Source organism: Puntigrus tetrazona, unplaced genomic scaffold (assembly GCF_018831695.1).
Source record: "Puntigrus tetrazona isolate hp1 unplaced genomic scaffold, ASM1883169v1 S000000234, whole genome shotgun sequence".
NCBI classification, from domain to species: Eukaryota; Metazoa; Chordata; class Actinopteri; order Cypriniformes; family Cyprinidae; genus Puntigrus; species Puntigrus tetrazona.
In genome coordinates this window covers 51,263-68,390 of record NW_025047902.1, presented here as the reverse complement: position 1 = coordinate 68,390, position 17,128 = coordinate 51,263, and the positions used below count along the sequence as shown (strand labels likewise).

The 17,128-nt window shown below is 42.6% G+C and overlaps 1 protein-coding gene across 1 annotated transcript in view; it reads right to left on the bottom strand.

The window, feature by feature from the left end:
* Window positions 1-511: 511 nt before the first annotated feature.
* The window catches only part of zeb2b (zinc finger E-box binding homeobox 2b), a 40,126-nt gene continuing 23,509 nt past the window's right edge, over window positions 512-17,128 (bottom strand). Inside the window, 7 exon segments of the mRNA XM_043230899.1 lie at window positions 512-2,267; window positions 4,890-5,070; window positions 6,606-8,605; window positions 8,815-8,923; window positions 10,935-11,149; window positions 12,485-12,679; window positions 15,074-15,142. Coding sequence (XP_043086834.1) covers window positions 1,693-2,267; window positions 4,890-5,070; window positions 6,606-8,605; window positions 8,815-8,923; window positions 10,935-11,149; window positions 12,485-12,679; window positions 15,074-15,142 — 3,344 coding nt within the window. The 3' untranslated portion in view covers window positions 512-1,692.

The window sequence follows — 17,128 nt, the reverse complement described above, 5'->3', positions numbered from 1 at the left end:
ATTCTCAATAGACGTTTGAAACCGAACAGAAGAAAGCTGTGCGATGCGGCATCTTCGGCAGACTTTTTCTTCCTTTTTTTCGTCATTTGCAAACTCAATTGATCAGGTGAGGAGGCGTGTGTGTGTGTGTGTGTGTGTGTGTGTGTGTGTGTGTGTGTGAGAGCGTTTGATCTGCGCTTTCATATGCATATGCCGTAGGAACTCAAGACACTTTAAGCTGTCTCTCTGTCTGTCGGTCCGTCTCGCTCTCACTTTGTTCGACAGGTTCTCTGCTCTTTATTTGAAGAGTTCATTGAAAACCTGCTCGGCCTTCATCGGCTGTGAAGCCGTAGGAATATCTAATGACGGAGCCTGAGAATCACCTTTGAAAGGTGAAATTTCCGCCGCTCTCGTAGCGTCAAAGCCAGATGCGGCGGGTGTCCTCTAAAACAAAAACACATGAATATATGGACGACGTATGATAATTCGGTCCACACGCTCACTCACATTCACACGCCGTCTCAAGACGCTCTTTCATTTGGCTACTTTTATTTGAGCATGGTCATTTCCAAGAGAAATTACAAATTAAAAAGTCCATAATACTCTTACAAAGACATTTCAGGAAAGATTCGTGTGTTTTCAGTCATGATATTATCATACATTGAACTTCAACTGTCCCCGTTCCACTTCGACAAAAGACATGAAAGTGGATCTCTTTTTTTTTTTCTCTGTTTTTTTTTTTCAGTTGAAAATACAGTGTTCTCACAATATTGTATCAAAAGTTCCCAAATTTTGGAATTTCCAGTAACTGGAAAAAAAAAAAAAAAAAAAAAGAAGAAAAAACAACAAAAACGAAACGAAATCGAAAATTGCATTTCACAATTAATGTTTCAAAACACAATAAATGCTCTCATCAACTCCAGGTTCCATTTTACTAAAATAGATCTATTTATTGAAGAACTATAATACTGTACTGTACAGTATGAAATAAATAAAATCAGGAGATACAAAATGGGCCACATAAATAAGATGTTATTTAAACCTACAAATAAAAGGATGCAACTGTGTCGTTGCAAAACGGTTTGGTGTAATACTGAGAACAAAATTGCACAAACGTCGTTGTAAACTAAAGAGCTGCTGTGCTAACGGAGAGAACGTGCTGATCGGAGAGATAGAGAGAGAGAGAGAGAGACGGCTCTCCTCCAATACTGAACAGGGTTGGCACTTTAGAAACGCGCTGATTAACAGGTTTGCATATAAGGCAACAACCTCCCAAAGGCTCCGTCCGTCCGTCTGTCCCGGTCGAACGGTCGTTCTCTCTCCAAACAGTCTCTTTAAGACTCGAAATCAAACGGAATACTGTTACGGTCGGTCCTTCGCGGCCTGAAAGAGCGTGTGGCCGGGGCAGAAACGCATTAAATACTGATCCCCTGCGGCCCGCAGGCGCTTTTTTTTCAACACTGTATAAATATACATCGGCAAATAATTTCGTTATTCTCGTAGTGATTATAGAAGCGGAGTGCAATTTTTGTACAAGTTACTAGTTTGTGCTATAAATACTATGGAACACGTGATTCTTCTTCTTCTTTTTCTTTTTTTTAGGATGGTAGCACCACACATACTTTAGGCCTTAATACTGTACACATTTTTAAAACTTCATTTATTTTATTGTCCTCTTTTTCTTCTTCTTCTTCTTTTTTTTGCATAATGCAGCTACACCGCGTCCTCCGCGCCGTCCTCGTGATCCGATTTGGACTCGGCCTTGCCGTCCACGGAGCTCTCGTCCATCGAGTGCTCGCCGTTCTCCTCCTCGTCCCTCAAGGTGTCCCCGTCCGTGTCCATGCTTTTGTTCTCGCTCTCCTCCTCCTCCTCCTCGAAGTCGTCGTCTCGCCGGCCCATCTTGACGAAGGCTCCCTCCACCTCCTTGAGTCGCTCCCGGATGCTCCCGTTCAAGCCGTCTCTCAGGATGGGCTCCCGCTCTTGGTGCTCGGGGTACCCCGGCGGAGCCATGCCCTGCAGGTACGCCCGGTTCAGCAGCAGCTCCGTGGGCTCCAGGTGACCCTTCTCTCGGGCTTCTCTCTCGGCCGCCTCGCGCTCCTCCGCCTCTCTTTTGCAGTAGGAGTACCTGTGGTTCATGTGCTGCGAGTACGAGCCCGAGTGAGAGAAGCGCTTGCCGCATTTATCGCACTGATACGGCTTCTCTCCGGAGTGCAGCCGGCTGTGCTCGATCAGATGATGCTTGTGTTTGAAGGCCTTCTTGCAGATCTGACACTGGTGCGGCCGTTTGCCTGCGGAGACACACAACGAGAAAATCGCAGGCCGTGAGCGAGCGGTACACGCACCTCTCTCAAACACACAGCACACCTCGCCAGAGTAAACACCAAATAAAAGGGTTCGGATGAAAACGGGCCAAAGCGATCCGTGTTTGCCTTCTTCCGCGTATTTACTCGGAAACGTTCCCTCACGGAAGTGAAGCGTGAAGCGGCGCGGGGCTACAACGCTGCAACATAAATAAACCAGCGCTAGGCAAACAAACACAGAGCTGGAGCGCAGGAACAAACAAACAGAGCCGAGCGAGCCGGCGGATTCTCTTTTCTGTCGCGTGCCGCCGAACGCGTGAGGTGATCTAACGTCACGAGAGGGACGAGAGCCGGAAGAGAGGGATGGCAGGAATGAGAGAAGGAAAAAGAGGGAAAGAGCGAGGGGTGTTTAATGGCTGGGGTTTCTATGTGATATTTGTGACCCTGCAGCCGTCGGATATGTGTGTTCACGCGCTCAGAGGCGACCGGTGTTCAGTATGCACATAATATCAAGTCGTTTTTCCATGAAAGCACTGATAGAAAACACTTCCGAGCTGTACAGTTGTATAGTAGTATGTTCACCATATATATTATCTGTGCATCACTTCTATGTTCAGATTTTAAAATCAACATCCATAATTATCCAAATACTGCTTTTGTAATAAGTCAAATAATGTAATAGGGTTTTTTTATTGTTCTTTATTATTTATTTTTTTTATTTAGTTTAATTAAATATCATTTTATTTATTTATTTATTTATTTTATTTTATCCCGTTAAAATCGACTAAACAATAACTACGGGGTAAATATTGCACTTAATAAAAACTTTTACACATTACTTTAACATTTAAAAATGAATGTGCATGTTGCGGTTATTTGTGATCATTTTGAAGGCAGTATATAAATTTAAGCAATTGCGTATATCATGCTTGTTTAATGCACTTCATATTTGACATGCAACGTTCTTTATGAAATACTTCAGATTAAAATAATATTTTTTTTCAGATTCAAAAGCAAATCCTTAAATATGATTTAAAAAAGGCAGACGTAATATTAAAGCATAATTGTTTGTGATGTATTGCCTATTGTCTGAACTTCTCATTGACACTGATATGCTGTAATATTATAGTCAGAACTTTACATTTGCTCTGAGATGCATATAACTCGTCTAGAGCTGACCGCAAACAGCACAAGAATCCTCCGCATTAATACATGAGAGAGAGAAAAAGAGAGAGAAAGAGAGAGAGAGAGAGAGAGAGAGAGAGAGAGAGAGAGAGAGAGAGAGAGAGCACAAAGACAAGAGAGAGACAGGGAAATGAAATAGTTGTATTCACGTCAGTGGATTTATTCCCATGTCCTTCCAGACTGACTGTAAACGGTGATGCAATCAAGAGAAAGAAACTGTGTGTGTGTGTGTGTGTGTGTGTGTGTGTGTGTGTGTGTGTGTGTGTGCGCAGTTACTCTCCTCCTTTAATTCGCTTTTATTTTACACTTTTATTCACACCGGCTGATCTCTGGAATAGAATGTGACCTTAAGCTCCATGTCTGCAGCATGAGATGCACATCACAATGCATCAAAACTAAATCACTCCCGCTCTAATCAATGAAGCTGCTTTCAGCCGACAGACGCTCCCTTTGTATTTCTAAAGAGTTAAAGAGCTGCTCCAGACACTTTTTTCTTATATCCATCTGGAAAACGATTATTTTATTAACTAAACCTTATACGTGATGGATGGCGTTTCTTACAGAAATTTAATTCTTTATGTTTCTGCTCTATGCCTTTTTTAATTTAAATGTAACCCTAAACCAGTTTTACATGTATATGCACAGACATTCTGTATAACTGTTTTTAAATCAATTTTCATACAAATAGATTTCTGTTGAAAATGATTCATTTCTATGAAAGCTTAGCCTCAAGCTTACGGCTGATTGGACAGTGTTAAAAAAAACAAAAAAAAAAAAAAAAAAAGTAGACATAATGTCAGATTACTACATTCCTGATTTACTGCACCTTCCTAACAAATTACATTTTTTTTAACATGTTTATATTTTATTTCTCTTCATTCTTAGATCTAATACAAAATTTAGTTCATGTAGTTCACAACCATTAATTAGAAAAAAAAACACACACAACCTAAAAGTTTCACAATATACTTTGCCCATTTATTTTTATATATAAATGCATTTTTCCCCCAAATAAACTCTACATAAATAAACGTGTGACGTGAACGTAGTCTCTACTAAGAGTGTAAAGGTCAAAGGATCATGCTCTTGTTCACTCCCAGACAATTCCAGAGACTATTCAGTCCAGCTTCCTGTTTGTTTGTTTGTTTGTTTGTTTGTTTCTAACTGTTTAATTTTGCTTAACTACTTTCTTAATTTAGTGCAATGTCAGTGTCGTGTTTTTGCCACATTATTACATTTACAAATCCTCTCACTGACTGTCAACAGGAGAGAAACATGTTAGTTTCTACTAAAAACGGAAAAAAGGAAACATGATTAAGGTAGTGGAAAAAGACAGAGCGAAAGAAAGAAAGCAAGAAGCAGCGTGAATATTCTGGAGTTAGACAGACAGTTATTAAATGATGGTGTCTAGAACAGTATATATACCTGTGTGTTCATATTTGTGTCTGAGGAGGGAACTGCTCTTCTGGAATGTTTTGTCGCAAAGGTCACACGCGTACATACCACTTTCTGTTTTCTTAATCTTCTTCCTGGACAGACAGGCCTCGGGGTCGGCCATATCATCTAGACTGCTCAGATAATCTGCCGGCCCGTCAAGAAGCTCGCTCTGGAAAGAGACGGCGATTGTTAGCTCCTTAAGTTGTTCATCATTTCTATTGTCATCACACAAAGCAGTTCACTCCACGGTTCAGCAATATTAAAAATAACAAATCACGAATGAATAAGCATTAGAATTAAAACAAAAACTGCTGTTACTTACAAACATGATCGATTCCAATTCCAAATGCAATATGATATGTTAAAAACAACAAAATCTAATTATAGAATTCATTAATATTTATTATGATTATTTATAATGAAATATTTATATTAAACTGCATTTTGTTGTTCGACTAACAATCTATGACAAACCCAGATAAAATAGATGATAAATTGTAAATGACATAATGGATCAACAGAGAACTTGCTCGTTCCGTCTATTTATGTATTTGACGATTTTCTATATTTTTACCATAAAAAGATTAATAAGATATGCACTTCTCAGCTAAAACTGGAGTAGCAGTCTCATACGAATTAAACATTAAAATGTTTGCGACCTGAAAAAGGCATGTAAAGGCAGGATATTGCAAATGAGGCCTTTCTCTCTTCTTAATCACACCTTATTCCATATATTTGCATTCAAATTTGGTTTAATTTCATACATGAAAGGGTGTTAGCGCAGTATTTATCTGAGCAGAGATTACCCCGATAGGCTTAAACTTAAATTAATGGGGAAAAAATATTATTACATTAGAAGCTAATAACAATAAGAAGAGAGTCTTAGCAGGGAATATTGCCACAGTCTTCTAATTTCAAACGGTAATGATTAAATCAAGAGGGGCACAAAATGGCCAAAACTGCAGCGACGATGCCCTCATTAAGGACAGCCGGCTCTGGACTGACAATACTTCTACGCACTCTCTTTTAAAAAGCTCTGTGCTATCGTTCCGCAATCAATTTGAGCTAAATGCCCTTAGCTGTATTTTTAAAATCTAATTTAATAACTTAGAATAGGAAACATTATTAATACTTTTTTATCAGAATGGTTTCCCCGATGTTAAACAGCCCTCAGCGCTGAGCTGTAATGAACATGGGGAGTGTGCATTATTAATCTTTATGCTCAAGCTCATTTCGGCTTTTCTCGCTGTAGAAATATAGGGGAAAAAAGGAGCAAAATGAAAAAAAGCAGCCGAAATGAAGAGATATGTCTAAGGTTCACTGACTCTCTATGTCTGTGATGTTTCTCACACCTGAGATAGGAAAAAGAGCAGCGGTGCCACAGGCGCATCTTTGCTGAACACCTGACACTTTGACGTTTTCCTGCTCTCGGTATCTCGGACGAGCCACTCAAGAACTGGCAACATAACCATCACCGCTAAAAAAAGAAACGGCGTATGGCACTAGAGGCATCGTCGTCTACCACAGGAACCGCGGTTCTCTTTCATTGCCTCATCCGCCGCTGGGCGTGAGGTGAGCTCCTCTTTCCCACTCGGAGAGGCTTTTAATTAGTGTCTGAATGAAGCTGAGCGCCACTCACCAGAGGGACAGAAAAAAAGAAACACAAGGCCTGAGGGTTTATGAAACAGAGTGTCCGTTATTTACCTGGAACCCTGGCTTCCGCTGGTATTTTCTCCTCTGCTGCATCTCGGCGAAGCTGGCAGCCCCCGCTGCGTATGTATAGGCCATGTGAGGCAAGAAGCTTATCTGGTCGAGGCTGGGGTAGGGTCTCAGCCCCGGGAGGCTGGCTTGCACTGGGGGCATAAACGTGGGGGGCGGAAATGCGCTTTGGGGTGGCAAGGAAGTGTACAGGGGTTTGGCAGCGAAAGGGTTCAGACCAAACATAGGACTCGAGCTTTTGTCCAGATTGCTGTTTGCATTGGGGCTGCCAAACTCCTTCTTGGACAGATAAGCCAAGTTGAGCGGCTCGTCTGCGTGCTCCCGGGGCGTCGCGACGTGGTTATGGTCAGTGGGGGTGCTGTTTAGCTTGGGTCGGCTTTTCACAGTCAAGATGTGCTTTGGCTCCTTCATGAGCTTTGGCAACGAGAGGTCAAGAGGTTCAGCCTGCAGGTCCTCGGAGGTGAAGCTGTTGGGCGTGTAAGAGCTAGTGTGAGAATTTTTGGAGGATGCGGATGATAAGTTTAGAGGAGATGGCGTGTTGCTTCGGGAGTGGTCCAGCTTATCTCCCAGCGACTTGTGGTTGGAGAACTGAGGGGTTTTGGAGAGCCTGAGTGGGGTGTCGCAGTTGTTCATGTTGTTAAGAAGCTCTGGGATGGAGGGGGATGTGATGCGGTCTGTCCCTTTGACCAGGGACATCGGAGAGCGGATTCCTAATGAGTCTTTAGTGGGAGTGTGAACGGAGACCGGATGACCAGACTCCACGTGGTTCCTGTCTAAAGGAGGAGTCCTGGAGTTTGTGTACTGAAAGACTTTCCTTTGCTCAAACCACTCTTTCACAAACTCCTGTGGAAGGCCGACTGCTATGGAGATTTTCAGTAGTTCTTCTGAGTTGGGCTCCATGTTCATGGCAAAATAGGCTTTTAGCACTGACATGTGGTCCTTATAGGGACTGATAGGGCCGTTGACGCCCTTATCTGGGATGATGGAGGGATGCAAGAGGCCGTGTTTCTCAGCAAACAAGCTGCTTTTGTTGGTCGAGGAGTTCTGAGTGGGCTGAAGCACGGCTTTGATCTCCTCGTTCATCTTGCAAAGGTAGCGCTCGTGCTGGTGCAGAGGAATAGGGCCAGGGAAGGTCTCTTTGCAATACTGGCAGGAGAAGGGTGTAAACATTAGATTATTATTCTCGTGCGTTTTGTCATCTATACCTAGATCTAGCATATGATTTGCCTTCTCTTTCTTGATATTGCTAATTTGCCTCTTAGAGTCCGTAGTCAAGCTCTGAAGGCAGGCTTTGGCTTCGTTGACCTTCTCAAGTGTGTAGTCTATGATGCTCTTGGTGGCACCGTTGTGATTGATGAGTGGAAGAGTGTTCTGGGGTCCACCGGGGGAAGTGAGCGCTTGCTTCTGTTCCTCTATGTGGGAACCCAACTCCTTCATGTAGGCTTTCAACTTGGAGATCTCCTCCGGCTTGCAATCCATCTTTTGCCGACAAACTGTGTTGTCCACGATCTGCAGGACCTTCTGTACCTCGCTCAGGTTGTTTCCCAGTGATGGGTAACCCAGCATTTGACCCTCCATTCCCAAGCCCAGGTGCTGAAGGGGACTCTGGGAGTTGTGAACGCCCAGTGGGCTTCCTCCCCTCACACCACCATTCAGGAAGGGGCTGCCTGTACCATAACCATGAGAGGCCATCATCAACTTATAGTCGTTGAAGTCCAGTGGTTCAGATTTGATGTTGAGGTGGTTGGACTGGTCTTGCAGACCGAGGGGTTTGCCATTCTCCAGTTTGTGTCGTAGCTGTGAAATGGCGGTGTTCGTAGGGGAGGACGATGCAGAGGTCGGAGATGAACCCGTCTTCAGGTTGTTCCTCATTCTGCCATTGATGGCGATCAGTCCGATGCATTTCTTACTGCTTATGTGTGAACTGTAGGACCCAGAGTGCGAGAATCTCTTCTTACAGTTTGGACATTCGTATGGCTTCTCACCTGTGGTGAAGACAGACAAAGAATTTGACCACATCAAGAAGCGAGATATGTCCTTATTGACTTAAAGCAAGTGAGTGTATGCCCTCTTTTCATCTAATAAAACTTCTTTATTAAATAGATGACAGAGAAACAACCCATTTTTTCGGATGCAGAATCAAGAACATTCTTATGTAAGGCAACGAGTTATGAAAGAAATAAAAAAAACGTACCACTGTGTATCCGCAGGTGCTCCTTTAGATGGTGCTTGTATTTGAAGGCCTTGCCACATTCAGTGCATTTGAACTTGCGGTTTCCAGAACCCTGGTTGAGAATCTGGTGCTGTGGATGAAAAAATATTCACATGAGCTTCTCTTGCACAAACACACAACAGGCAAGATTTCAGTGAATAATTTCATGACGGGCCAAATGGCTCCCGTTGTAAAGCGGCATCTTGCTTTGGTTGGGTGCATTTGAGCAGCGATAACAGAGCATCTCATACCTTTTCATTTCCTGACTCTAGAGCCAGAAACGCTGCATTGGCACCGAAAAAAAAGAACAAAAAGAATCCTATTTTTAAGACTTTTCTCCTCATTAGGGAGGCAGAAATGATCCACTTCATCTAATTTAGCATAATCGTTCCGAATAAATCACACGTATTTAACCAACACATCCTTCAGATACCTGCGCAAAGAGTTCATTACGCAAAAAGGTGGGCTCGCATAAATGTTGCAATTTCATAATTGGACACAAATTTGTAGGCTGTTTAGAGGCTTCAAACATCTCTTTAATAATGCGTGAATGCGGCTCGTAGGCAGGCACTTCATTTGCTGTTCAAAGGTAGAACATGAGCGCTGCGCCCCTCGCATTTGCAATTCAAAGCAGGGCCTCGAAATCAAAATATAATAACAATAACAACAACAACAATACGGGCGTCAGTGCAGAGAAGCAGAGAGCGCACCAGGCGAGCACAATTAATTCAGAGTGGGAGGTGAGTATGTCGAACGGGCAGAGGAACACAAAAGGCCTGTGAGCGCCGCCCATGATCGGCTCCGACAACTGGTGGGGAGAGAGAGAGGCCCGCATTCCGCTGGAGACAGATGGCATAAAGCACAGGACACAGGGAGGATTGTTCAAACAGCGGCAACCTTCAAACATCAAGCAGGGAGCCGGGCGGCCCACGGCGGGGAGGGACCCCACCATTCGCTCATATGTTGCTGAGTCGCATAAACAAACAGCAACAGCTGCTTTACGCCCCCCACCTTCCCTCTGAGGATGGAGGCAGGTTTCGGTCCCGCCATCACCCTCGATGTGATACAGTCGCTCCCTCGGCCTAATTGTGACTGGCAGCAGCGAGAGGAGAGGGATTTTTCCACCCGGCGTGATGCTCTTGCGCTAAGTGTGTCAAGCATGATGTGGGCGGGGCATTTGATTGGGGGTTCGCATGTTATCCTGCTTAGCAGGGATCGGTAGACATCACGGACAGATTTCAACGGTCATCGGATTTTCAGACAAACGGCAAATTTTGAACAGGAAAGTCTTTCGAGACGAAGCGCACAAACAAAGACCAACAAATAGGAAGTAATTTGTGGATTAGAGAGGTCACGGGTGCAGAATGGGCCATCTGTTCATGTTTTGAGCGGCTCGTGGCATCAGGTGAAGAAGTTGGCAGCTCGTCGTGTATCAAATCATTCTGTTCTAGTCAGAACGTCGTGTCTGAGAGATAAAAGAGCTGCTGTACCTCATCTCCGTTGATTACAGGAGCGATTCTGATGTCACACTGCGCTTTGAGTGGTAAAGATTTCAAGTGGTTCGGTCCCTAGAGAGATCAGTGTCACTTTGCTTTTACCTGCTTTATTTGCCAGCAGAGATACAGTGTATCTACAGGGGAATGCGTCTTGCATTTGCCACAACAACCCATTTAACTTGTGTAAATAACGCTGCGACAGATTGTTAAGGCTCACGTTTATCATTCACGCACATGGAAATGATGATGTGTTACTCTGTCACCGCAGAGAAACTGATTTTTAAAGAACATAAAAAAGAAAACCTAAAGAGCGGATACAATTTCTAAATTGGAAATTAACACAGTCATTCGATCGTGAATATAAGACTGCAGAATCATATCAGAGCAGGCCATCAAAAAACCATTTAGACCTCAATTAAGGCTATAACCATTAAAAGATCTGCATCTTCAAAATGCCATGAAAAATTAATAATGATTGCCAATCAAAATGATATCTTTTCTCCGAGGGAATACAGCGCATTAGATATAGAGCTAGAGCGAGGCGTAGAGAGAGAGAGAGAGAGAGAGAGAGAGAGAGAGGAGAGAGAGGGAGGAAGTATGGCTCACCTGATCTCGTCCTGGCTTGTGTGTGGCCATATGTCTCTCCAGCTGAGTGCGGTAAGCAAACGTGTAGCTGCACAGAGGGCAGGCGAAGTTCTCCTCGTTTTTCTCGTGCCGGTACTTGATGTGTTCCTTTAGGGAAGTCAAGCGTTTGTAACCCCGGTCGCAGTAGGGGCAGGTCAACAGTTGGGCGAAAGCATCTGGAGTTCCAGGTGGCAGGTCTGCAGCAGAGAGAGAGGGGCAGCGGGCCAAAAGGTCAGCAAATCAATGGCAGCGAATGGGCGCTGTGCCCAGGGTGGTACGAGGAGGTATCTGTACAATCTGCTCCACTGTGTGCCGCCGTCAAAGTTGGCACTGCCACCCATACACGGACTCACGCCAATGCATGAACACACACAGTAGGTGCGTTTCGGATTCACACAACTCGAGTTTTGCTCATGGGCTTTATGTGGCGGAGGAAATATAACACATTCATCTTTTAAACCATTTTCCACTCCTAAAGTGGGAACATACTAGCGACAGACAGATACGTTAGCCATGCCAATAATTAGGATGATGTTTAGCCTTTTTAAGATGATGCCATCAGCCAATAACTTAATTTTGGTCAATTTTGGGAATGGATAATGTAAATATTGTGCAAATTTTAAACAGATTATGAAATGAAGCTGAGAATAAATGTATTAAATTGTGTCCATCTTATTTATATGATAACTGCAGTTCAATGAACATATTTATTATTAATATAACAACATTTGTCAACACTTTACTTGAAACCTTTATATTAGTGCTGTCAAAGAATTACTTGCAAATAATTGCATTCAAAATAAAAGTTTTTGTTTGCGTAGTATGTGTGTACACAATTTTTATTATGTATATATAAATACAACCACATGCATGTATATAATAAGAAGAATGTTATGTTTATATATGAAATGTATTTATATAACATATATAAATGTATATACATTTTTTTCAACATACGTATAATGCACTAAAACAATGTATTGCACTATAACAAGAAATCTGCAGACATTTTGGTTACCATTATTTCTGAAATGATATTATACATCATAACATACTTTACATTAAGGCACCCAGTAAGGGATTACCAAACATGGTCTTTGCGTTGGCTCTGTGCATCTTATGGTAACATTATTGTTTTTGTATATGGGTCGCCACTTGGTGTCCAAAATTAAATCCTGGTCTGGAGCCGCAGAATTGGCCTTGGCTTTTTTAGATTGTGTCGGAATAATCTGCTACTAAAGCTAACCGGTTAGAAGCAGTTGTGTAAACCTGAGCACGGAGCGGCCGCTGATGGCGTTCAGGGGCCAGTTGTGTTCTCTCTGTTGTAATCACTTCTGGTGGCTCGCACGTCTAATTTTTCACACGTTCTTCATAAGAGAGGTATGCGGCGTAATGCGCCCCGGCTGCCCCCCTCGGGACGGGAAATTTAGGGTTTATGATTTCACCACTCGGACAGCTGCACCTCGCTCTAAAGGTAAACACTCCGGCATGCAGCCAATCAGACGGCGGCAACAGCTGCCCGACATTCTCACCGTTCTCCTCGTGTCCGTTGGCTTCGGGCGTGGCGAGGCGGGAGCGGGAGAGCTCCTCCGGTGCCTCGGGGTAGATGATGGCTGTGTCTCCTCTCTGGAGGTATTCGGCGATGCTGACCACATGGCTTTCACTGTCCACCAGCTTACGCTTCCCGAAGAAATCCTCAAACTCGGTGGCGCAGTGGACACTCTTCACTGGAAACACACAGAGAGAGGCGGCGTTTAAAGAAAACCTTGCATGTGAAAAATATGGTGCACTGGAAGGTGACGGAAACACGCGGCAGCGGCTGTGATGAAATGAACGCAGCAACATTAGAGAAACGTTCTAGGAGGATACGTCTAAATTACTGCCTTATCTAGCCACCTAATGGCCACTAAAATAAGAAATATGAGTTAATCTAACAGGAGAACCACTGGAATTGTGGAAAAGCTTTTAACGATAAACCCTTTTTTCTACTTTTAAATGTATTAGTCAGACAAGGAGCAACGAAACGTATGCTGCAATCCCAAAATCACTTCCTAGATCTCTAATCGAACTCCTAACTAGGTGGATTCTGGTAATTATGTTAAAAATGAGAGTATTTTGTCCACAGGGCCGAGGCTGTGTGTTTTTGGCCATTGAAAATCATTCAATTCAGATGTCTTTAAAATCTCAACTGTTTCGTAAAGAAGGTTTTGATGAAGGTTCTCCTGAGAAAAAGACCTCAACGATATGCTCAGATCTGCCAAACCATCACAGTCATAAAATAACCGAGCTCCTCCACATTCATTATAAAGCTCTATACTTTTAGGGGATCACGACTAGTCACTCATTTGCAAATCTTAGGAGAAACATCTGAGAACAACAGGAAACATCAGTATTGAGCTGTGAAAAAAACAATAAAATTTGCTCTGGGAGGTGCTCAGATGGAAAATTAGTGTATGTACAAAACAGACACAAAGACATCATCATAATTGTTTCTCCACATCATTTCTCTACAAGAGCAGATACAGGAAACTGAAGGTGTTTTACGTTATTATGCAACAGAATATTATCTAACGGAGAATAAATAGCTCTCACCCGTTCGTCAGACAAGTTAAACATTACAGCAGAGAGACAAGGCATGCTCAGCTCGAGTTTTATCAGCTACCTTTTAATTAGGATGGGCTTGTGTAAGGAACAAACTCCGCACTGAGGTTTGTCTGACAGTAAACATTTTATCGTCTCATTTGTGCAAAGGTCGAGCCGCTGGGCTGTGTCGCTGTCAAAAATGTCTTGAAAATGTCAGAGAGCCGGCAGCCCTTTAACGTTATTTAACAGAGCAAATGATTTCCCTCCTCTCTCATTACTAGACCTGCCTCGCTATCATTCACGTGAACACGCGTGAGCCCGACAAATGAACACGTTTAGCTCCTCGCTGCTGTGGGTTTTGCGGCTTACATGATCTAAACAAATCGAGTTTGCGCACAAATTAGATTTCGGCCTGAAATGCGATTTGGGGAAGTTCGCGCTCGCTGAAGAAAGCGCTCTAAAGTCGACGTCCCGATGTTTTCCTTCCGCTCCCGACGCTCAAGCCGAGGACGGCCCTCCCTGCAGAGGAGGATCGTGGGCCGCGCCGCCGAGACGTTTATCTCTGGAGTGTGTGTCTAACATTAGAAAGCTTTATTAAAACTACACATCCTTCCTCCTGAACTACATCAGCGATGACAGCTCAAACACGGCTTAACAGTGTTTCTCATAAAACAAACCCTTGTGTGTGTGTGTGTGTGCCATGATGATGTCAAACACAGAGCACGAATCGCTCATCCATATGAACAATGTCGACGCGCTCGTGCTGCATAAATCTCAGCAGTGGGGTCTTTTTGAAGATTGCATGAAATGCTGCATCACAGACATGCTGATAGATCTCAGTGCATTTTCTCCATAGGGAAATGATTTTCAACAATAACTTATAAACGTTTCAGCTCTGAGGTTGTTAATCAACGATAGATGTGACTCTGGACCACAAAACTCGTCCCAAGTCAGATGGGTTTATTTGTAGCAATAGCCAAAAATATTATTTATGTATCAAAATTATCCATTCTTCTTTTATGCCAAAAATATATTTAGTACATATTTCATTAATATGAACAAAATGTACCATTATGACTGGTTGCGTGTTCCAGAATCACAAACGCCATGCTAAATAGCACTATAAAGACTACATTACCCATGATGCTGTGCAAACATTCCACCAATCAGAGAGCACCATTCCCATGAAACACTGAGAACGATGTAATTGAGTCTCTCAAAATACTCGCATATTTGTGCATATGCATATTTTACAATGGTCTTATATTACTTCTATAGATTCAATCAATTTTAAATGAATTGTTTTAGATTTATCAATCGCATTTAATTCCATCCATAATGCTTCATGGGACTGTAGTCAAAGTCGTTAAGCACACATTCTTGTCTTTTTGTCTGATTTTCATTTACTTTTTAAATAAAACTTAGTTTTACTTTTAATCCTTTGGGATTATAAACCAATGGGAAAAACACTTCCAGAACAAACTAAGACTGATGCACTCTCTATCAATGCAGCAAATCAGCATGGTCACATGACTCACCTGTACCGTTCCCAACTGGCTCTAAAGCGGCGTCGGGCCCCATAGTGTCATAGTCTCCCTTCAGCTCATCTGTGAACGAGAGACAGACAGGAGAGGAGAGGAGAGTCTATTAGCTCACTCACACACTGCATCTGGACAGAAAACATCTTGTTCTGCATCTCATGCAGGACTCAAAATGACCCACTTATTTACACTGACAACAATCACATGAACACACACACGGAGCAGAGCGCGCTGGGAAACAAGCGAGAGCAAACTCAGAGATCAGCTCAAGAATGTTCCATCCACCTGAACAAGCAAACAGAGCGAGAGAGAGACAGAGAGAGAGAGAGACAGAGAGAGAGAGAGAGAGTCTTCTGATCTCCAGTGCACTGATCCGCTGCTGCTCCGTGTCTCTGGCACACAAACCAAACACACAGTGTCTAATTAAACCACTGACATCATGAGAAACACATCAACTCTGCTTTAAACATGATCATTCTCAGATCAGCAATCAGGGTTTCTCCTGCTACTGCAACATAAATTAATAATGCAATTGATTTATATAACCAAATTATGTCAACATTTTAATATACAACTATATATACTATACTATAACTACAAGTGCACTATTTATTATATTCATACATAAAGTAGTCGACATTTGAAGTGTTTCATCAAAGCTGTCCAAATACCCTGTACCTGTTCTTGTCTTTTTTGATCCACTTGTTAACAACTATACATATAGCTACATAAAATGGAAACATTTGTAAAATTATCTATATAATGTAGAATATAATGCATCATCACCTTTACGTTTATAATTGTAATTTATTAACAACAAAAACAATTATTGTGGAACTATATTACAAAGCTATATATTTAAATGTTTTTATTTATTATTTATTTTATGTATTCTTGACAACAACAACAATAATACTAACAATTCGATATCGTATATCACTAACAATATCTTAGATATTTTTCAATTATTCTTTTTGCATTCGTGCATTTTTTTCAGAATGTTTCAATTTCTTTCGATCTTTCCCAACATTTTATTATTATTATTATTATTATTTTCCTGTTGTATAGAGCTTTTACTAAAAACCCAGTTTGGACTCTTCTTTTCTCTCCTTCTTGTTTCTATCAGTTTTACTATCGGTGTTTCGGGGGGACAGGGGGCAAATATTCCAGTAGGAGGTGAGCTAGTCCTCCTCAGTCTGGAGAGCCGAGGGAGTTGAGCTCTCGTCTCAGGCTGATAAATCAGTTCTGAGGTGGTGGGTGAGTAAACAGGCCTCTGAAGGAGACTCGTGTTGAATCTATTCCTCGATGATTTCACTCCATCCATTCGGTTTACTCTCAAAACATTCATGTCTCTGAAAACACACGGCTCCCGTCTGAACCTCCTGACTCTCTGAAGGATCCCAAATACAACAGAAAGACAAGAGCGGGGAGGAACTCAGGTGATTTATTTAAAGGCTGCGATAATAATGTCACATACTAGTGAAGGGCATTATGGGAGATGAGAGCGAGTCAAGGACGACAGCAACGCAGCAATCTGACTGACCGAAGAAAACAGACGAGAAAAGCGCGAGGGAGAGCGTGCTGGGCTTATCTCAGGACAGAGCTATGTGCTGAGGTACCAGCGCAGACACTCCGGCACCAAGCGCGAGAAAAAACACAGACGCAGAAGGAAAGTGCCCACAAGTTTGGAAAGAGCACAAAAGAGAAAAAAAAGAGAGAGAGAGAGAGACTTTGGCGTCTTCCTCCGGAGCTAATGAACGTCACCCCAGCAGCGTAGAAACATGGCCGTGGTTTTATCACACACACACACACACACACACACACACACACACATTATGGAATTGCAACACAGCGGAATCACAGACATTCCGGCTCCGAGAGGGTTTATCAAATTAAAGGAATGTTCCGGGTTCAATAGGAGTTAAGCTCTATCAACAGCATTTGTGGCATCATGTCGAAAATAATAACAACAAATATATCACTGGCTATCAAAGTACACTTTAAAAAAATCTTGCTTACTTCATATTAGTATGTAGTGTCCCACTGTAAATC